Source organism: Cucumis melo, chromosome 6 (assembly GCF_025177605.1).
Source record: "Cucumis melo cultivar AY chromosome 6, USDA_Cmelo_AY_1.0, whole genome shotgun sequence".
NCBI lineage: Eukaryota > Viridiplantae > Streptophyta > Magnoliopsida > Cucurbitales > Cucurbitaceae > Cucumis > Cucumis melo.
Window position 1 is genome coordinate 26,205,378 of NC_066862.1, and position 23,464 is coordinate 26,228,841.

Consider the following 23,464-nt stretch of genomic DNA (forward strand, 5'->3'; position numbering starts at 1 on the left):
TTGTTAGCTAATAAAATGTCAAATAACAAAAAATGATCCTTATAATATAGAAAGAGTTGTACCATCAAAATGTTATTAATGTTGTTTTCATAAAAGATTCGTATTGCACTATACAAAATGCTATTTATGTGATGAAGTATTCTCACAAAAGATAGTCTCTAATATCATTCAATCCAACACAATGATCAACCCTACAATCCATTGGTTACAAAATTTGTTAGAATATATAAATTTAAATACTTGAAGCTTGTTGTGTCTTGAAGATGACATTCTAAGGATTTGTACAATTGTTCTTTTATCAACCTACAAAAAAATAATGGGCAAAAACTAAATGAATAATTAAGTTTATACACAAAGATTTTAATTGAAAAACCTAGCTAGAAGTTAGTAGTTAAAGAATGTAAATACTAGCCTGTGTTGATACTATCTACACGATCATGTATCATTTACGACACGATTATGTATCATTTCCTACACGATTATGTATCATTTCCTACATGATCGTTTAGAAGAAGAATTACATGCGTGCATGTGGCCGATTAATCGCGTGTTGAATGATGACATTTTTCGTATTTTTCAATGTGGGCCTATGAGCCTTTTCCATTTTCAAAATTGTTCTATATATGTAAAAATTTTGCTGGTTTGTTATATTTTTTAAAAATCCCCTATTTTAAAAATATTTTTTTTTAATTTAAATTTCAACTAATTCAATATATTTAATTAAAATTAGCATCCACTTTGGCACATAGTGGTCCAATAAACATTTTGCAAGTAAGGGAATACTTAAAAATATGGCTAAATTATAAAAAAAATCTCATCAATTGTATGGTTTGGGCAAAAAATATCCCTAGACTTTAAAAAACTTCAAAAATGTCCTAAACTTTTTAAATTGGTCTAAAAAAAAATCCTTGTGGTTAGTTTTGGATGAAAATTTTTTGTTCATAAATATTCTTTGGCCATTGAAAAGTTTCATAAATACCATTAAACTAAAACAAAAAAGTTAAAAATTACTCTCTCATTAATATAATTTTTAGAACCAAATTTTTTAGCTCAAAATAAAAACTAAAATTTAAAGTTAAAACCATAATTTAAAATTACATTGAGTTCGATCTCGATAGAAGGATGAATCAATTATTCAATTAGATCCTAAAAGTCCATGAATGACAAAAAAAAAAAAACATGTTTACTTGTTTGAAAATAATAAAATATTTATTTATTAATTTAAATTTATTTTTTGAATTTTTTGTTTTTATAATTTTTTTCAAAAATATCCGTTAAAATCAAAACTTTTATAAAATTAAGATTTCATATTTTAAACTTCCGTTAAAAATAAAATTCTACAAAATCTCTTAAAAAAAATTTCACATTAATAAATCTACCCGACTATTATAGTGTGGTAATAAATAAAGTCTTTTTATTTCACAAGTAACTGTACGTCGATTATACCTATATCTATTGTGATGGATTGTTTTTAATGTATTTATAAAAAAATGGATAAATAAAGATGTTTTTAAATTTTTTAAACTTATAGATATTTATAAAGTTTTTTTAACAATGGAAGAGTGTTTTTAAAACAAAACTTTCACCATTTTTATCTAAAACTTATAGATATTTTTACCTTTGTTTTTAGTTTGAAGACGTTTTTTAAACTTTAAAAATTTGAGAGTTATTTTTTCTGCCAACTACAAAATTAGGAGTTAAGTTTATCCTGAAAATATTTAGAAAACGTGAGAGTTAAAAGTGTCGTTTCCTAGAGTTCTGAAAATTTCGAGAGAAGTTCCATTTCTTTCCATTCCATGGAGGATATTTGATTCGAACTCTTAATCCTTCTAGATTCAACTAGAATTCTCCACACTCACTGATCCTATGCTTTTTCCACTCCATCCGTCCACCTTCATCGGAGCATCTCTCGTCCTCAACTATCAATACCTTTCCTCTATCGCAGGTTCATCGTTTCATCTATCTAAACACACAAATCAGCGAATTCGAACATGTTCGGCGTCGTCTTTCCCAATCGAAGCTTTCCGATGGACATTTCAGCTTTCTCTCAAATCGACACTTTCCATTGGGTTCTCGACATGAACACATTCGTCGGTATGTTCTATAAACATCTCTTCCATTTCTCTTTTCTCTTTTCCAAACCCTAATTTCAACTCCTAATCGTCTTACTAGGTGAAGCTTACGATCAGATTCGTGAAATGTGCATTTTCTTATTGAATAATTTCACTCTTCCGCCCGATAAAGCTCTGGCTGTCTATATTCAATCCCCTGGATCTCCGTTTCTCTTCTGTGGTGCTGTAACCCTAGCCAGACCCTCGGCAGTGCTATCTCTTCCATGGCCGGAGCCGGGTGGTCAGATGCAGCTTATGCCACCCGATTCGGCTCCTCTCTCTGCTAAAATTGGAGTCTCCGTCCAGGATTTGGCTTCCTTGCAGTCGCTTGATGTGACGGCGGAAAAGCGGATTGAGCGTCTGGCTCTAAAAGTTGGTGAGAATCTGTTCAATTTCATGCAATCTTTCTGCGGTGTTGATGGTTCAAAGTTGATTGTGCCAATGGATATCTTGGATAGATGGTTCAAAAAGTTTCAGGAGAAAGCCAAGCGTGATCCTGAATACTTGAAAGGCTTCGTTTTGTAAGGATCCATTCTGCCCCCATCATCTTTTTTTGTTGGGAGGGGAAGATTTTTGTGATGCTGTATTGTAAAGTAGTTTGTGTTAAATGAATTAGGTTCTGTGTTTTTTTATGGATTGCGAAAGTCGATTTTTCCTTCAAATCTCTGAATTTCTGTTCTTCTGATTCTGTATCTCGTTTTGATATGAAAGAAAATGGGCTTCTGCCATTGCTGCAGAAAAGAGCAGCTTGTGGTTTGTTACTATCGTTCGAAGCTCATTGATTTCGAACTCTAGACTCTATCTCAATTTTGGGGCTTTATCTCTCAATCTGGCTGGCGCTTTTTGGGATGAAGAGGGTATTGCTTGTGCTATTTTGTAAAAGCTTTGAGGAAAGAAGCAACAAAATTTTTGAAAAATCTGAGGGGTCAGATGACCCTTGGTAGAATGAAGAATCATACTTCTCTTTGGGTTTTCCTTTGTAAAGAACAACAGAATTTTGCTTGATTGGAAGGGTTCTTTTTGCATTGCCCTTGATCTTGTTCTCGTTCATTTATTCTCAATGAAAGAAGGTAGGGTGTTTACCAAAGAAAAACGATCATCACGATAGATTATTGTAGGTTTGAACGTGGGCTTTCAGCAATGGACTCAATGATGGCTTGGCAGGGTTCTCTCTTTTTCTCGCCACCATGGTAGAGCCCTTTTGGGTTGACTAGAGTTTTATTGCATAACTTGTAAAAGGGCAAACAATAGAATGTTAAGGTTCTAGGTTGAAATTAATTATTTCTTGTTCTTGGAACTTTGCATCTATGTTAAGCGTGCGTTCTTTTATCTTTTATCTTCTGTGTAGTGTGTTAAGTTCTTTCAGTCTAAATTGAGACGTGATTTGATATCTTCAACCAAACTCAAGTTTCTGGCGTTTCAACTTGAAAAGTAGTTAAATATCATAGTTCAAGTAGGACTTCTCTTTGTACAAGATTTTCATCCAACTTAGATCTATTTCTAATTTGGATTTTGAATATTATGCACATCCTTATTAACTCAATAGCAGTTTTGCCGAAGAGTTTTCAAACCACTTATGCACCAAACGTCTGGATGTTTAAGAGAAAATTGCAAATGTATACAAATTAAATTGTACCTATGCTACAGTAAATATTTGATGGGAATTGAAGAGAGATGTTCTTAGATCATTTTGGATGGGAATTGAAGAAACGTTCTTCGATAATTTTGGGACAAAAACAAACGAAAAGTGTCCACATTCACTTCCCACAGGCTAGTTCCATTTAATTCTACACTACAAGTTAAGTAGATGATCCATAGCCCTCTTGTGATTGAATTCGATTATTACATGGAAACAAACCTTAAGATCTTTGTAATTTTTTAGTTTTGAGATGTTGCTTGATAGTTTGACGTATATTTTTGAACATTTGGTGTCAAGAAGAATTATGGAGAATAAAAAGAGTAAATAGTTAAGAATTGAAAAACTCAATTGAAGAGGAAAGAAGAAAACATGTCGAAAAGAAGGCAATGCAACCATTCTAAGCCATTCTGGGCGAGGTGGTAAGTAGTAGCGAGATGCTACGCTAGTGTTTCGACCCTTTGAAATTTGACAGAAAAAACGCAGGTGAGCACTTCAAGTCATTTTACTACCTAACATTTCGAAGTTTCAATAAACCTGATAGAGGAAAAACAACATATTCTGAACCTCTACTTAGTTTTCATGACTACACACTTGAAAGGGGGAAAAATTTCAAAGCTTGTGATTAGAAGAGATCACATTGGGACACATAGTAGTGTGTTTTTTTTTCGTCACATTTATCAAACCGTATTGAAAATTGGTGTAACTTGCAGTGAAATTTCATTTATGGATCAATTGTAATTATGAGATTAAATTACAAATGTAGTTGAATTCTTTCTGATCACTTTTATTTAAGGTTATAACTTTTTTCTAGTCGACTATTACATCATTATTACTGCTTAATCCTCAAAGATAACCATGATGGTAACAGTAAGGATGCCAAATTGACAATTTTTTCTTTGGATCGATATCAATAAAGTTAGTTGTAACAACAACGACATGATGTAATTTTCGAGCACTATTTGATTGAGCAATTAGAATTAGTGAGTCAGTTTGCATCTTTTTAGACTAAATGATAAAAAAAATGTCATTCAACTTTGCATTTTGTGTAAAAAATATTCCTAAATTTTCAAAAAGTTTCCAAAGTATCCTTAACTAAGCTTGATTCTTCTCTCATCAGATTTCTTCGAGTTCTAGTGAAGCTCTTCGCTTTAGTCTTTCGGACCTTCAAATTCTTTGACCCTTATAATTTCATCGAAGAACTTTTACCCTATTATCCTTCTACCGGTTGATCTTACCTTTCGTACTATTCTTACCAGAATCTCCACCCGTCCCTCAAACTTTTCTTTGTTTCATCTTGCGGGACTGATTTATGGCATGCTTAAACTCATATTTCATTGAGTCTCCTTCTACCTCTTCCTTTCCCTTTTTCTTCCTCTAGTAGAAAAGCCTTAATGGTAATCCTTAACTTTCTCTTCCCTTCGTTAGGCTTTCTTCTTTCATTGCTTAACACATGCATCACGTGCATTTTTTCATTCTTCGATCAGAAGGACCTCTTTTTGGAACCGCTACATGTCAACTCCTTCAGAGCCTTGCTAGTTGTGACTCAACTCTCAAGGGTTTGTTTGATTTAGACGGGGAATGAGTAGAAAGAACCTATCATACCTATTTGGGCACGAGGCTTAGTCTGATCTGTAACGCCCCAAATTTAAGGTAATTTAGTTGTAATTATCTTAAGTTAAATTTTGACTTTTTAGTGTTATTTGGTTCATTCCTTGAATTATTTGATTTATAAAGATTGAAATTTATTAGATAATTGAAAAATATTTATTTGTTTTAATGTTTGGAATTTATGATTGAATTGGTTGTGTTAAGTGATTTGGTATTTGGAAGAAGTTTGGTTAATTATATAAATGATTATATAATTAATTGATTGTGAAGTTAAAATAATTATATTATAAGGATAATGTAATCATTTAAGGTTATTATATTTTGGAATAATATAATTAGGTAAGGATAGTTATCTTTTTAAGATAAAGGTGATTGGATTGGAGAGAGAGAATTTTTATTTAAAGAAAAGATTTGGTGGGTCTTAAATGATGAAAGAGAGTGTAAAGATTTTTGGAGAAGAGAAAAAGGGAAAATAAAATAAAAGGAGTTATTATTATTAAATAGAGCATTGGGACGCGTGGAAACCTATTCACCTTCTTCTTTCATAAACAAAACCCTAAAGTGTCAACATTAAAAACCCTAGCCGTCACTCACCTCCGCCACCGCCACTTTTCCGTTCGTCAGCCACCGCGTCAGCCGCTCTCCTCTATTGTTAGCGTTGCCCCTACTTAAACCCGCGCATAAGATCCGCGCCACGCAGCTACAACCTGAGCTGATCTACTGCCCCTGAGCTTTCCAGCTATAGATTCAAGGTGAGTCTCACCGTCGTCTGCAAGCCACCTTTGTCTGCCGTTTCGGGCGTCGCCGTCGAAGCCCAGCCAGCCGCTGTTCGCGTTTCGTTAGCCACCATAAGTTGATTCGTCAAGTCGAACGTAGTAGTGTAGCTAGCTGTCTCCATCGATCCATGTGTGTCATCGTTGGAGCTTCACCCAGCCGCGTCGAAGATTATCGCGAACCCGAGCTGCTGGCTGCGTCGCACATCTGCTGGAAGCCGAGCTATCCTTAGCTGCGTCCGTATAAGCCATACCTGAGCCGCCCCTTTCCTCAGCCAAGCCATTTTCCCTCCTGAGCTGAGCCGCCTGTTTTCCTTCAACCGAGCCATTTTTCTCCTAGCCAAGCCATATTGAGCCACCAAGCTTATTTTTGGCTTTTTACCTATTTTTGGTAAGTTTGAGTTGGATTTTGGTTAGTGCCCAACAAATATTTATTTTTGGACTCTAATTAATGAAATTTTGAATGTTGGATTAAATTGGTTAGATTTAACTGGAGATTTAATTGGTAACTGAGCTGGAAATTTGTCCAACTAAGAGTAAATTGAATTCGGCCTCATTTTTGAGTAAGTTAAATCAACTGGATTTTTGGATTTTTGGATCCAGGTAAGAGATTCTACTATTAGACTCTCGAACTGAATTTAAGAGACCGCATGTATTTATGGTGATGCATTAATGATAGCTAAAATTTATAACTGGATGCTATTGATAATGACTGTCAGTGTATGGGTGTTTAATGGTGATAGCTCTTAACATGTTTATTACCGGTAGTATATTGATGATGACGACTATGTTATGTCTTTCATGACAATGTTTGATTAAAATGACATGATCGATACTTATGCCATGCTTATGATAATGTATGTTATGTTACATGGTATGGTTAGGTTGTGCTGTTAGTTTTAGCTATTAGAGTCGTACCTACATGGGTGTCCTTCGGGATCACCACCTTTTTATGACTGTGTAGTCCGATGGGATCACTAGTCCAGTATGACATAGACATAGACATGATTATGAGTGATTCGACAAGGTCACTCACAGCTCGATTGTCTTAGTGTTTCCTTCGGGTACACCAAGACCAATTGTCTTAGGTGTTTCTTTGGGTTCACCGAAGACCAGATATGTTCTTATGGGATTACAGATTGCACGTGTTTGGGAACGTGCTAGTTTAGGGGTACCACTTTATAGGACTATAATAGGAAGTTAACAGACACCTAGTGGGACTAGTAGTGGGTGCCTTACTGAGTATATTTTTATACTCACTCTTTCTTGTTTAATTTTTCAGGCAGAGGTAGAGGTAAGGGCAGAGGGAAGCTAGCGAATGACAAGAAGTGATCGTGGCGAGCCATAGGGATCTTTTTGCTTCTGCCTTATGTCATTGATCATATGCACTTTTTATTTTATTTTATTTTTATTCATTTTTTTTCTTAAAACTAGATAGGGTCCGAGTTAGGATTTTATTTAATTTTATCTTTACGTACATTTGTTTATGATTTTTAATGAGTATTTGAGGTTTTGTTTTATTTTCTATTTTTAAATTTAAGAAATTTTACTTATCTTTTAATTAGTAATGACTTCGGCTTAATATAAGGAGTTGAGTCGTTACAGTTGGTATAAGAGCCTAAGTTTTAGGTTATGCAGACTGACTTATGATGTAAGTCTTTGTTTTTGTTTTTACCCCTATGGCTAATACGGTCCTTCGTCACTTACCAAGTATGTTTTATGATTAAGATGATGTTGTGTTTATAACCTTGCCTGAATTAAACTAGTTAAAGTATGAATGTTATGACTGTATTGTGAAAACTTCTGCTGGTGGAATTTAGAAAAAATACCACCATGTAGAGGTGCACGTAGAGGTGGTAGGGGAGACAGAGGAGCTGGACGTACCCAGCCTGAAGAGCAACCTGTCGTACAAGCTGCCAACCCTATTGCAGCCGTCACTCAGGCAGATCTCGTTGCCATGGAGAAGAGGTACCAGGATATGTTGAGAGATGCTTTAGCACTGTTTCATGCTGCCCAGCAGACCTCAACTGCCTCTCCTCTGGACCCAGTGGAACCTCAGCCCGTGCCAGACCAATTGTCAGCAGAGGCCAAGCATCTGAAAGACTTTAGTAAGTACAATCCTAAGATGTTTGATGGGTCCATGGATAACCCCATCAAGGCCCAGATGTGGTTGACTTCTACAAAGACCATTTTTTGGTACATGAAGTGTCCTGATGACCAGAAGGTTCAGTGCGCAGTTTTCTTCTTGGAAGATAGAGGTACTGCTTGGTGGGAGACTACTGAGAGGATGCTGGGTGGTGATGTCAGCAAGATAACCTGGGAGCAGTTCAAGGAGAGCTTCTATGCTAAATTCTTCTCTACCAACCTGAGGTATGCTAAGCAGCAAAAGTTCCTGAACTTGGAGCAAGGTAACAAGATTATAGAGCAGTATGACATAGAGTTCGATATGCTATCCCGTTTTGCTCCCGACGTAGTGAGGGATGAGGCTACCAGGACTGAGAAGTTTGTTAGAGGTCTCAGACTAGATCTCCATGGTTTTGTTCAAGCCTTCAGGCCAACCACCCATGTTGATGCACTGCGTCTGGCAGTGGATATGAGTATGCACGAGAAAGCTAATCTGTCCAAGACTGCAGGAAGAAGGTCAACCCAAGGTCAGAAGAGGAAGATTGAGTTGCAGCATACTATAGCACCAAAGAGGAACCTGAGCTCAGGAGGTCTTTTCCAGCAACATCGCCAGGAGCTTGTTGCTGCAGGAAAGACTTTGAGAGAGCTACCTGCTTGTCGTAGCTGTGGGAGATCTCATGGAGGTCGTTGCTTGGCAGGAAGTGAAGTTTGTTTCAGATGCAAGCAACCAGGGCATACAACCGACTTTTGTCCTAAAAAACTGCTTGAGACCACTTTGAACCAGACTCCAACTTCCCACAGGGAAGAGTTTTTGCCACTACTCGTCAGGAGGCCGAACAAGCTGGTACCGTGGTGACAGGTACACTCCCAATCTTGGGACACTTCATATTTGTATTGTTTGACTCTAGGTCATCCCATTCTTTTATATCTTTAGTTTTCGTTCGATAAATGTGTTTAGAAGTATAACCATTGGGTAGTATACTGTCTGTTTCTACTCCATTAGGAGAAGTTATGTTGTATAAAGATAAGATAAAGGCATGTCAAGTAGAGATAGTAAACCATGTGTTAGATGTAACTTTGCTAGTTTTAGACATGCAAGATTATGATGTAATTCTAGGCATGGATTGGTTGTCTGCTAACCATACAAGTATAGATTGTTCTTGCAAAGAGGTAGTTTTTAACCTTCATTCAGCGGCTAGTTTCAAGTTTAAGGGGGCAGAAACTGTGGTCCTACCCAAAGTCATCTCAGCTATGAAAGCCAGTAAGCTACTCAGCCAGGGTACTTGAAGTATCTTGGCCAGCGTAGTGGACACTAGAGAGCCAGAAGTTTCTTTGTCATCTGAGCCGATGGTGAGAGAATACCTAGACGTTTTTCCTGATGAACTTCTAGAACTTCCACTTTCTAGGGAGATCGATTTTGCTATTGAGCTAGAGCCAGACACTACTCCAATATCTAGTGCTCATTACAGAATGGTCTAAACAGAGTTAAAAGAGCTAAAGGTCCAGTTGGAGATGTTGCTGGACAAGGGTTTCATAACCTAGTATGTCACCTTGGGGAGCACTAATACTGTTCGTGAAGAAGAAGGATGGATTGATGCGTCTTTGCATCGATTACAGAGAGCTGAATAAGGTGACAGTGAAAAACCACTATCCATTGCCCAGGATTGATGACTTGTTTGATCAGTTGCAGGGAGCCACTGTTTTCTCTAAGATCGATTTACGTTCAGGCTATCACCAGCTGAGGATTAGGGATAATGACATTCTTTAGACTGCTTTCCGTTTCAGATATGGACATTACGAGTTTATTGTAATGTCTTTTGGCTTGACCAATGCTCCTTCAGTATTCATGGATCTGATGAACATGGTGTTTAAAGATTTCATAGACACTTTTGTTATAGTTTTTATCGACGATATCTTGGTTTACTCCAAGACAGAGGTTGAGCATGAGGAGCACTTACATCAGGTTTTGGAGACTCTTCAAGCCAATAAGCTATACGCTAAGTTTTCTAAGTGTGAGTTCTTGTTGAAGAAGGTGTCTTTTCTTGGCCATGTGTTATCCAGTGAGGGAGTTTCGGTAGACCCGACGAAGATTGAAGCTGTTACTAGTTGGCCTCGACTATCTACAGTCAGCGAAGTTCGTAGTTTCTTGGGTTTAGTAGGTTATTATCGAAGGTTCGTGGAAGATTTCTCTCGTATAGCCAGTCCGTTGACTCAGTTGACCAGAAAGGGGACTCCTTTTGTTTGGAGCCTAGCATGTAAGTGTAGTTTCCAGGAGCTTAAAAAGAAGCTTGTAACTGCGCCACTCCTTACAGTGCCAGATGGGTCTGGAAGTTTTGTGGTCTACAGTGACGCCTCTAAGAAAGGACTGGGTTGTGTTTTGATACAGCAAGGTAAGGTAGTTGCTTATACCTCTCGTCAATTGAAGAGTCATGAGCAGAACTACCCCTCCCATGATCTAGAGTTGGTAGCAGTGGTTTTTGCACTGAAGATATTTAGACACTACTTGTATGGTGAGAAGATACAGATTTTCATTGACCATAAGAGCCTGGAATACTTCTTTACCCTGAAGGAGTTGAACATGAGACAGAGAAGATAACTGGAGTTAGTAAAGGATTATGACTACGAAATTCTGTATCACCTAGTTAAGGCAAATATGGTAGCTGATGCGCTTAGTAGGAAGGTGTCGCATTCAGCAATGCTTATCACCAAGCAAGCTCCTTTGCTTAGAGACTTTGAGAGAGTTGAGATTGCAATTTCAGTAGGAGAAGTTACTTCACAGTTGGCTCAGTTGTCAGTACAGCTAACCTTGAGGCAGAGGATTATTGTTGAGCAGCTAAATGATCTATATTTGGTTGAGAAGCGTTGCCTGGTAGAAGCAGGGCAGGATGAGAAGTTTTTCATATCCTCTGATGGTGGACTTATGCATGAGACGCATTTGTGCGTTCTAGTAGACAGTGCAGTCAAGACTAAGCTTTTGACTGAGGCCCATAGCTCCCCATTCTCTATGCATTCTAGCAGTACGAAGATGTACCAGGACTTGAAGCGAGTCTACTAGTGGCGAAATATGAAGAGAAAAGTAGCAGACTTCGTTAGTAGTGCTAGAATCATATAAACATAGCGGAAACATGATCGAAAAATTACTCTATATGCAACTAAACACTTTAGTAATTAACATGCTTAAGACTACCATAATTACACTAATTAAGGTGAAAATAATTTTTTTACCTTTGAAGCTCCCTAATGCTCCAAATCTTCTCACGATTACAAAACCCGGAACCACCACTAGAGATCACCTACTATACTCCGGACTAAGAACCAGGTTGTGATACCCGTCGAATGGAAAAAGAATCAGAGAGAGATTTATAATGAAGCTTTTATAAAAAATTAGCCAAAAACAAAACTCTCTTTCAGCTTGAAAAAGAGAACTATTTATAACTTAATTACATGCAAATATGCATGTAATTAGATGGATAATTTCTCAACACTTTGTATTCCACTAACACTTAGTGGAATTACTCACCATTCTATTTAGTGGGATTTTTTGATATTCCCATTAATTTTTGGTCAAGGGCAAAATGGTCATTTAACCATTTTAGTCAAAGTCAAACTTTGACTTTACAAGTAAAAAATTAACATTTTGACTTTTCACAACTTTGACCATTTCCATCAATTTTGAACTTTCGAATATGAATCCTTATTCATATTTTTAACGTTTAAATCACATTTAAACATAAAGTCTTATAACCGACAGCTTTATCACATATATATGTCAGTTTCTCTCTCTTTACCTAATTCGAACAATTCGAATTATTCCAACTTATTGTTCTAAGTTAATTTCATATGAGCTAGTAGGGGAACCTAATGGACCTATAGATCATGGGCTCCAACGATCCGAGATTAACTGGCTAAACTCTTTTAGACCATGCTAATCAACATTCGTTAACTAACGAGTCATTCCACTAAAGTCTCGTAGCTGCACTCTCCTCACTATAGATATATTACTATTCATCTGATATAACCATGATCAGTAAGTTAATCCTTTACAGATTGTTCGTAACATCAGCTGGGTCAAAATACCGTTTTTACCCCTGAGACTACATCTTGTTCGTTAAGTCCCACTGATCCACTATTGAACATTTGGTTTATGTTCTAACCTATAAACTGAATCCCTCTCAAGCCAATGAGAGGTTGGGGCCTTTATGTTCAAGATTTGGATTCAGTTCTTAAAGGAACAACCTATCTACTAACCTTAAAACGGGTAGGAGTGAATTTCGTCTTGCATTCTTTATTCCCAACTATTCGCCTGATCTTATCCCTGAAATGGGAGGCTTATTGGGTCAACGCTAATGAGTTGCCTTCATATATGCAGGTCTAAGGATAATCTCGTGTGAACAGAAGTTCACAGTTAGCTTAGGATTAAGATTAAGTTATCTAGGTCATTAAAAAACGAGATAGTCAATTTTAAACAGTAAACGACGTTATTACATAAAAGTGACTATTTCATGGTTCTGTCTTATGTAAACCTTTTACATAGGATGCCCCCTCTTTCATATCTGTACATGAACGATTCAGGATTACATCGTTTGTATTATTACAAAGCGGGCCGCATCCATAGTATCTCTGAATAAAGCGCCCAACCTTTAATGATATACTATAGACTATTTAGACTATTTACTCGAACTTAATCCATGTTTATGTCTCTACATAAAGTTCAAGTTTACTCAAAAATAGTGTTGGGATCTATGTTTATTGGATTTAAGAATATAGTATTCAATTTCTCAATAAAGACTTTATTGAAAAAATATTATTACAAACTACGAGTTTTAGGACATTAATTCCAACAAACTCCCACTTGGACTAAAACTCCTAGTGGGATTAAAATGTTCGAATTTAAACATAAGAGAGAATAATACATATGATTACAAACTAGGGCACATGTCCATTAAGTCTCCCACTTGTCCTAGTTTACAAACATCGTAGACCTAAACTCTGTAGGTGGCTCTCAAACACTTTAGCCATGAGGGCCTTTGTAAAAGGATCAACAATATTTTCCTCGAAAGAAATTTAGGTTACAACGTCACCATGATGTACAATTTCCCTGATAAGATGGTACTTGCGTTCAATATGCTTTCCCCGTTTATGGCTTATAGGTTCTAGTGAATTTGCAACTGCACCACTGTTGTCACAATATAAAGTGATTGGCAGATGCATATTTGAAACAATTTCCAGATCAGTTAAGAATTTCCTTAGCCATACTGCTTCATTTGCTGCTTCGCAAGCTGCAACATATTCAGTTTCCATTGTGGAGTCAGCTATATAACTTTGTTTTACGTTTCTCCATACTACTGCTCTTCCGTTTAGAGTGAATACTGATCCTGATGTAGACTTTCTAGCATCTTTATCCGTTTGGAAATCAAAATCAGTGTATTTAGTAAGGATCAGATCCTTGTACCATAAATGAGCATGTAGTCTTTTTTTCTTCTGAGATATTTTAGAATATTCTTAACGGCTGTCCAGTGATCACGTCCAGGATTGGACTGATACCTACTGACCATCCCTATTGAAAAGCAAATGTCAGGTCTAGTACATAATATTACGTACATCAAACTTCCAACAGCGGAAGCATAGGGAATTTTTCTCATATCCTCAACCTCTTGAGGTGTCTTAGGACATTGTTCTTTTGACAAATAAATTCCATATCTATACGGCAACAGACCCTTTTTGGAATTCTGCATTTTATATCTAGACAACATTTTATCAATATAAGATGCTTGAGACATGGCTAGTGTTCTATTTTTACGGTTCCGAACAATTTGGATTCCAAGAACATATTGTGCATCTCCCAAATCTTTCATTTGAAATTGTGTAGCTAGCCATTCCTTGATATCAGTAAGATAACCTACGTCATTCCCAATGAGTAGAATATCATGTACATATAATACTAAGAATGCTACAATGAAATTGACGACCTTTTTATAAACACAAGTTTCGTCAACATTTTGTTCAAAGCCATAAGACTTGATCGCAGTATCAAATTTTATATTCCAGGATCTAGATGCTTGCTTCAAAACATAAATGGATTTCTAAAGCTTACAAACTTTTTGTTCTTGACCCTTTTTAATAAACCCATCTGGTTGAGCCATATAGATACTGTCCTCAAGATTTCCATTCAAAAAGGCTGTCTTGACATCCATCTGCCAAATTTCATAATCATAAAAGGTGGTGATGGATAAGAGTATTCTAATCGACTTAAGCATGGCAACAGGAGAGAATGTTTCTTCATAGTCCACTCCTTCTCTTTGAGTATAACCTTTTGCCATAAGTCGAGCCTTGAAAGTCTATACTTTACCAGCTTGGTCTCGTTTTCTCTTATAGATCCATTTACAACCAATAGATTTTACGTTATTTGGTTGATCTACTAGAGTCCAGACAGATTAAAGAACATAGACTCTATTTCGAAGTTCATGGCTTTGATCAATTGGTCACAATCTACATCATTCATTGCCTGTTTATATGTTAATGGATCCTCTATGCCATAATAAGGTATCACAACATGAGTTTCATTAAACCTAAGTAGCGATTAGGCTGATGAACAATCCTCCCACTACGTCGAGGCTCTCTCAACTCTTGAGAAGGATGTGTTTGACCAGATATCTTAGTTTTATCAACTACTTTAGTAGATGAACTAGGTTTACCTGAAGCACTCTTGGAAATCTCATTTAACACTAATTTACTACGAGGTTGATGATCCCTGATGTGGTCTTCCTCTAAGAATGTGGCATTTATTGATACAAATACTTTATTTTCTTGAGAATCGTAAAACAGAACACCTCTAGATTCCTTTGGATATCCTACAAATAGGCATAATTTTAAACGATGTTCCAATTTTTTAGGGTTTTGTACCAACACATGTGTCGAACATCCCAAAATTCTAAAGTGACGTAAACTTCCTTTACGCCCTTTCCATAGCTCATAAGGTGTTTCTGAAACACTTTTGGAGGGAACGTTATTCAAAATATGGATAGCTGTTTCTAAAGAATATCCCCAAAAGGAATTTGGCAACCGAGTAAAGCTCATCATAGAGGAATCTGACGTAAACTTCTTGGAATCTGACGTAAACTTCCTTTACGTCCTTTCCATAGCTCATAAGGTGTTTCTGAAACACTTTTAGAGGGAACGTTATTCAAAATATAGATAGCTGTTTCTAAAGAATATCCCCAAAAGGAATCTGGCAACTGAGTAAAGCTCATCATAGAGCGAACCATGTCTAACAAGGTTCGATTTCTTCTTTCTAATAACCGTTCTGCTGAGGCGTACTAGGTGTAGAGAATTGTGACTGGATTCCATGTTCAATAGTCTTGGAATCGTAAATCCAAATATTCTCCACCTCGATCTGATCAAAGTATTTTGATTGTTTTTCCTAATTCATTCTCAACTTCAGCCTTATGTTCTTTGATTTTTTCAAAAGAATCAGACTTATGATGAATTAGATACACATGACCATATCTCGAATAATCATCAATAAAACTAATGAAATATTCGTACCCTCCCCTAGTTTTAATGTTTATTGGTCCACAAAGGTTCGAATATACGAGCTCTAAAGGAATTTTGGCTTTGAGACTTTTTCCAGTAAAAGATCTCTTGGTCATTTTTCCTTCAAGACAAGATTCACAAGGAGGTAAAGAGTTATCTTCTAACTTACTTAGAAGTCCACTTTTAACTAATGTCCCAATTTTATTGAGATTTATGTGACCAATTCTTAAGTGCCATAAATAGGCATTACAAGGAACCTTTTGTCTTTTATTCTGAGTTTCGACTGTTCTAAACATTTCAGTATTTAAGACAAAATTTGCTCGTGTTGGTCTTAACTTATATAAGTTGTTTTCATGTATGGCAGAACAGATTGGAATACATTTATAGGAAATGAACGCTTCATTGATTTCAAAAGATATTTTATACATATGTTCTAAAATACATGAAATAGAATTACAAGATATATAATAATGAAAGTCCTTTATCTTTTTCTTATCTTTCGTACTCTATTATTATATTCTGATATATAATAATGAAAGTCCTTCATCTTTTTCTTATCTTTCGTACTCTTTCTCTCTCTCTTCTTCGAGCTCCTACGCACCTTTCTTGACCTTTATTCTCTTTCATACTCTTTCTCTTAGATCTCGCATCCTTTAAGCCATCAAGTAAAGATGTCCTCGCCTTGCTTCCTCATTCAACTTCCAATTCTAGCTTTTGATAAGCTCCCAACAAGAGATCACTTTTGACTCCCCGATGTGGTATCTAACCTCTACTTGTCCTCAACCATTCAACCCTTGTTTTCCTTCTTTTGACGATATTAATTGACAAAGATGAGATTAGAATCCGAGAAAGTCCTCGCACGCATTTAAAGCCATACTCTTGATTGCTTAGAATACGAGATAAGTACTCATCCTTTTTTGATTCAAATTACTATTCCACTTTGAGTACTTCTTAAAGATAAGATAACTTGTATAAATACTATAATCATTGGATACTCTATGAATGATAGCAAACTTCGTATGAACTAGGAGAAGTGACTGAAATTGGCGGCATGCTAGCTTAGCTAGTCCTACTTTCAAGAAAAGAGATTCGAAGAATGACCTATTCACAACTCGAAACTGAAATCAAGTCCTACCTCTTCTAGAACTCAGTCTTTTTATTGAATTTGTCTACCCATTCCAAATTTTAGTCCAATAAACTCTAAACTTGAGAGGTGAGATTCAACTCAATTTCATCATTTGTTTGAAATAACTGGAGGTTTTTTATGGTGACGAGGACAATATACGACACATAATCAGACTCTTTAGGAGGGATAAAATATGTATCTTAGTTGAGATATCTCTTCTATTGATTGAGCAAGAGGCAATGACTCGACCATTATTAGTGGTATCAACTCCTTTTGCTTAGGAATCAGTTTAAGTTCTTTGCTCGATAAGATGAGAGCGCGAGGTTCTCTATTGAAAAGGCTTTTTTCCCAAGTTACTAAAAGAGGGAATCACTACCCCTTTTTTTAGCATTGAGGGTGGTACTCCTAATTGGATGAAAGATCCGTCGATCGACAAGCTTGTATGAATGATATGGAAAATTTGGACTTTCAATCACCTACACAGTACCATTTGATAGGGAAATTTGTCCCTCCTATTCTCTGTCCTGCCCTTTTTAAATTTCAGATGCAGAAGTGGTTGAAGGAAAGGTTTGATCGAATTCAGGTGTAGGGAGAGAAATGTTCTCTTCATCCTCTTAATTGGTAGACCCACCGTGAGTCGTGAGGAATCCATCACGTTGCCCTTCTTGAGAGAGTTGAAGATGTAGTGGGTCTTGCTGGAGATTGCATTATGGACTTGTGAATAAGTATGATGATCTAGAAGCTCGTAGGAATCAATATTTGACTGCTGAATGATCCTTAGGCTTCATTCTTGACTCTAAAGAAAAAACAAGGGCGTAAATAATTTGCAAATAAATTCAAAGCTCATTGAACAAAGGCTCTCTTTCTATCTCGTTCTACAAGTCATTTGACTGTTTCCCTTCTTTTTGCTTCGCCCTCTCTCCTCCCGGTCTCTCATACTCTTTCTGACGGAGGGGACATCTCTTCTAACCTTTTTTCTTCTTATCCTTCTTCCTTAATAGAAAGACCTCGCTTGAGCCTTGATCCTCTTTGGTGGAAAGGATGAGGACTTTCTTTCTCCTGCCTCTTCCAAACTTGTATCCCTACATGGGCCATGAATTTTTCTTATTCATCAATCCATAATCCACCCAAAAATGTTCTTATCCATTTCTTTTCGTTGCATCTACTACAATATTCTCAAATATTAGCATTTATCTCAGAAATGATGACTGAACAAAAGCGATCGAGACAAGAAGGTGAATAAGGTAGAATGCTTTGTTTGAAAGAAGAACTTGGATGTGGGATTTTTGCCTCTGCTTCATGGTATGGGCCTGGGATAAAGGAAATGATTGGGAAAGAGAATTGGGTGGATCCCGAGCATACCATGAGTTAGGGAAAATGTGCAATTCTTTTTTGGGCCTCATCCTTTCACCTAGCTTTATGTGGATTCTTGAATTCTTGTTAAAGAGTTCATGAGTTCATTCTCTGGGCTTTGGTGGGCTTATTCTCTTTTCTTTACGTAAACGCTTCGTGCGTTATTTATTCTTTTTGATGACGAAAAGTCTTTTTCAAGGATTCTATATCAATTTCAAAATTCAATTCCTTCTGCCTTAATGAACAAGGGTTGAGACTGACTCAGTTGATCGATCTAGACTTCAGTTACCTTGTTTTCAGGCTTTCTATCCTACTAACAAAGATGGGTGATAGCTTTCTCTTTTCATTTTCTTATCTTCTGCTGAGTGGGATGATTCTTTTGCAGACTTTTCCTAGGCTTTATTCCTTAGCATAGGTTCTTTAGTAGGAGTCTTCTGCCTTCTTATCTTCCTTCGACCCAACAAAGATTACTAGCTACTCTTCCTCGGAGACTTCTGATGATATGCCCCTGGATTCTTCTTCAACTAGTAGAAGCAGCTCAAACAACTATCCTATTGAGTCATTCCTTTTCTTCACGATCGAGACTTTTCCTCCTTCCTCTGAGTTCTCCAACCTATGAATTATTCATTAATAAAAAAAGATCAGGAATTTCTCGTAACTGTACTAAAGCATACGAGTGAGAGATTCCTCATCCTAACATGCCCCTTTTTTATCAGCAGAAGAGGTCTACCTTGGTAGAAGGTCTTTACTAGCCATCCCGCTCCATGGGATCCCTAACCCTGGGGTGGGAGCTTCCTTATTAGTCTCTGACTCTGTATCTTTCCTAGCCCTCTTCCTAAACTGATCCTTCTCATTGTTCTGGAAGTCTGATTCTTCCTTTTTGCGTATGATAACCTTCAACTTGGAAACTCTTAAGAATGAGTTCGAGCTTACTGCTAGCTACATCAACTTATTCCTCCTCACCTAATGAAGATGAGTTCAAGCTTTCTCTTCATAAGCAGGCAACTTCGCTTTTAATTCAAGGACAACAGATTCCCCTTCCTTTATCAGTTACCTTAAGTACTCTGAGTCAGTAGGAAGGGGCCTTAAGCCTAATATTTCTTGCTCTAGCTGCCTCTCCTTCTACAACTTAGTCGAGTGGCTATAGGTTCTTGTGGTAAGCTAAATTGCAAGAAAGGCTTTGATCCTAAATTACTACGTAGTTAGCCCGAAGAAAAGTCTTTCATGCCCCCTATTTGCTATTTTCTTCCTCAACTTCAGTCTTCGATCTTAAACTTCTCTTTTTGGAATTCTATTTGAGATATGAGAATTTTGTTTGCATCTTTCTTCATCTTCCAATCCCTATCCTGTCTCGGGCCCTCATCTCACTTGCATATAGCATGAAAGAGAGAACTACCTTCGCCTACCACCCCTTACCTAATACAAGGCAGTCTCATTCCCAATTCGATGTGCGACTTAGCTTAGTAATTACCTTTTTCAATAAAGATAATACTCGGTTAAGGAGCATAACCAATTCTTTCTATGCTATTGGTCCAAGTGATGTCCCCAGTATGGATATGATAGATACCCTATCGGTCGAGCTATTTACTTTGGTCTCCTTTTGCTTCCTGAAACCTATGAAATTAAGAACCGAGAATGAAATTCGCCATGGCCTCTGCCTTGATTTTGAAACTTTTATAATTTCTCTAATGGAAAGCATGTGAACGCAGTGGAAAACAGGATCGGAATTTTACCCTAGATGCATCCAAACTAATTTAGATGTTAACATGTTTAAGAAAAAATGCTCTAATTATACTAATTAGTGTTAAGATAAAACACTTACCTTTGTAGCTTCTCGAAGCTCCAAATCTTCTCCCGAGCTCGAATCGAACCACCACTAGAGTTGACCTGCTATACTTCGGACTTAGAACCGGGTTATGGGACCCATTCAACGAAGGAAATAAAGAAAGATGGATGGAAATTGGAGAAGGAATTTTAGGGTTTGAGATTTTGGGAGAGAGAAAAGTTTAGGTTAATTTGTAATTCAAAATTACAAAATGACAAAAAATCTTCTTCAATTTGAAAATTACCTCTTAAATAGACTAGTTACATGCAAAAATTGCATGTAATTGAATCAACAAAGCCCAACACCTCACAATCCACTAACCATTAGTGGATTAATTCACCAATCCATTTTCTCTTAGTGGGCTTGGTGTCATCACCATGAGCTTCCACATAGCCCACTGAAAGTTAGTGGAATTATCTAACAAAATTTTGGATTTTTCCACTAACTTTGGTCAAGGGACGAAATAGGCATTTGACCGTTCTAGTCAAAGTCAAACTTTGACCTTTTTAAGTCAAAAGTTAACACTTTGACTTTTTACCATTTTTTTTCATCTTGACTAATTTCGACCTCCCAAGCATGAATCCACATTCATTTTGCTGAAATTCAAATCATGTTTGAATATAAAGCCGGTAAAAGTTTTACTTTTTAAAGTCAAAAGTCAATATTTTTGACTTTTCAAAGTCAAAAGTCAACATTTTGACTTTTCACAACTTTGACCATTCCATAATTTTCGAGCTTTCAAATATGAATTCATATTCATATTTTTAACATTTAAATCACATTAAACATAAAGCCCTATAACAAACGACTATATCACATATATTTAACGGTTTCTCTCTCCATACCTAATTCGAGCAATTCGAATTATTCCAACATATTGTTCTAAGTTAATTTCGTATGAGCTAGTAGAGGAACCTAATGGACCTATAGATCGTGGGCTCCAACGATATGAGATTAACTGGCTAAACCCTTTTAGACCGAGCTAATCGACATTCGTTAACTAAAGAGTCATTCCACTAAAGTCCCGTAGTTGCACTCCCTTCACTATAGATATAATTGTGTCCATTTAAAATAACCATGATCAGTAAGTTAATCCTTCACAGGTTGTTCGTAACCTTGGTTGGGTCAAAATACCGTTTTACCCTCAAGACTACATCTTGTTCCTTAAGTTCCACTGGTCCACTATCAAACATTTGGTTTAAGGTCCAACCTATAAACCGAATTCCTCTCAGGCCAATGAGAGGGTGGGATCCCTTGCTCAAGAATTGGATTCAGTCCTTAAGGGAACAACCTATTTACTAACCCTAAAGCGGGTAGAAGTGAATTCCATTTCGCACCCTATGTCTCTAGCCATCCACCTGGTTTTAACCCTAAAATTGGAGGCTTGTTGGCCCAACGTCATTGAGCTGCCCTCACCCATGTAGTTTTAAGGATAATACCGTTTGAATAGAATTTCATAGTTAGCTCAGGATTAAAATTAAGTTACCTAGGTCATCATAATCAAAATAACCAATTTATATAGTCAACGGTGTTATAGCTTAAAAGTGACTATTTCTTGGTTCTAGTCTTATGTAAACTCTTTACCTAGGATGCCCCCACTTTCATGTCTCCATCGGAACGATTTAGGATCACTTCGTTTTTACTAACTATAAAGCGAGCCACATCCATAGCTTTTCCAGAATAAGGCATCCAACCTTATTCATACACTATAGATCTTTTGAGCTATAAACTCGAACTTGATCCATGTTTATGTCTCTACATAAAGTTCAAGTGTACACTAGATAGCCTCGGAACCTTAGCTAATTGTATTTAAGATTATAGTATTCTATTTTCACTAATAAGTCGTAATAACCACTTTATTTAATAGAATATAGTTTTAACTACAAACTACGAGTTTTAGGACATAATTCCAACATTCTCTTCTTCTCTCTCTTGAATCCCTTGATTTATGGATGTTCATTGAGTTTTTCTTTGATGCGAATGAGAAGATTTAGTCAGGGATCTCTGTTAGGTTCACTGTTGGGTTCTTCAAAGGAGCTTGGTCTATGGTTAGGGAAGATTTTTGTGACGCTGTTTTGCATTTTTTTAGACTTGTTATCTTCCACAAGGAGTTAATGCTACTGCTATTACCCTCATTCTTAAGCGGTGTGGGGGCCAAGCATGTAGAGGAGTTCGACCTATTTCTTGTTGTAATGTGATATACAAATGTACTTCTAAGCTTTTAGCTAATAAGCTTCATGTGTGGCTTCCTTCTTTTATCAGTGATAATTAGCCTGCTTTTATTCTTGGGAGGAGTATTATTGATAATATTATGCTTTGTCAGGAGCTGGTCGGGGGTTATCATCTTAACTCTAGTCAGCCTCGCTGGACTATGAAAGTTAATAATTATAAAGCATGACTCTGTTAACTGGGACTTTCTATTTGGCCTGCTAATTTCTATTGGTACTCCCTTACGGTTTATGAGTTGTCTTAGGGCCTGTGTTACTTCCCTGATGTTCTCCATTATGATTAATGGCTCCTTGGAGAGGTTTTTTCATGACAATAAAGGTTTAAGGAAGGGTGATCCATTATCTCCCTTCCTTTTTGTTATGGTGATGGAGGTTCTTTCTCATATGCTAAATAAGCCTCCCAATTTAGCTTATTTAGAGTTTCCAATTTCATCAACGATGTGAAAAGGTTAGCTTAACTCATCTGACCTTTGCTGATGATCTTATGATATTTTGTGCTGCTGATGAGCCCTCTATGAATTTTGTTCGTGAGACTCTTCAGAAGTTTGGGGAGCTTTCGGGTTTGTTTACAAATTTTGGGAAAAGCTCTATTATTGTTGCGGGGGTTAGTAATGAGGATACTTCTCATATAGCTACTAGTTTGGGTTTTTTCCTTGGGAACCTCCCTCTTTGCTATCTTGGACTTCCGCTACTTTCTGGTAGGTTACATCCTAATGATTGTGGTCTTTTTATTCAACGTATTACTAATCGAATTCATTCTTGGACTGTTAGAGTTCTATCTTTTGCTAGTCGATTGCAGCTTGTTTGTTCAGTACTTCAGAGTCTTCAGGTTTACTGAGGTAGTGTGTTTGTTCTGACTATAAGTGTGCATCATGAAGTGGATAAGATACTGAGGTTTTATCTTTGGAGGGGTAAGGAGGAAGGTAGAGGGGGTGTTAAAGTCGCGTGGGTGGAAATGTATCTTCCTTTTGAGGAGGGTCGGCTTGATATCCGTGATGGGCCTTCTTGGAACATTGTGAGTACTTTAAAGATTCTTGGAGTAATGTTGACGAGTTCGGGTTCTCTTTGGGTGGCTTGGGTGGAGGCTTACATTCTTAAGGGGAGATCGTTATGGGCGGTTGAGAGTGAGGTGGGTCGGTCTTTA

At 36.9% G+C, this 23,464-nt stretch overlaps 2 protein-coding genes across 2 annotated transcripts; both read left to right on the forward strand.

Moving 5' to 3' along the window:
• Positions 1 to 1,712: 1,712 nt before the first annotated feature.
• LOC103500133 (protein OPI10 homolog) lies at positions 1,713 to 2,872 on the forward strand. Its single transcript, XM_008463342.3, has 2 exons — positions 1,713 to 2,094; positions 2,173 to 2,872. Exons 1-2 carry the CDS (start codon positions 1,992 to 1,994, stop codon positions 2,634 to 2,636), a joined length of 567 nt encoding a protein of 188 aa, XP_008461564.1. The 5' UTR covers positions 1,713 to 1,991; the 3' UTR covers positions 2,637 to 2,872.
• Positions 2,873 to 7,810: 4,938 nt separating this feature from the next.
• LOC127149734 (uncharacterized) lies at positions 7,811 to 11,310 on the forward strand. The gene is made up of 10 exons (XM_051085600.1): positions 7,811 to 7,841; positions 7,952 to 8,961; positions 9,057 to 9,114; positions 9,259 to 9,534; positions 9,646 to 9,728; positions 9,835 to 9,929; positions 10,041 to 10,119; positions 10,219 to 10,427; positions 10,521 to 10,645; positions 10,898 to 11,310. Exons 1-10 carry the CDS (start codon positions 7,811 to 7,813, stop codon positions 11,308 to 11,310), a joined length of 2,379 nt encoding a protein of 792 aa, XP_050941557.1.
• Positions 11,311 to 23,464: the final 12,154 nt, after the last annotated feature.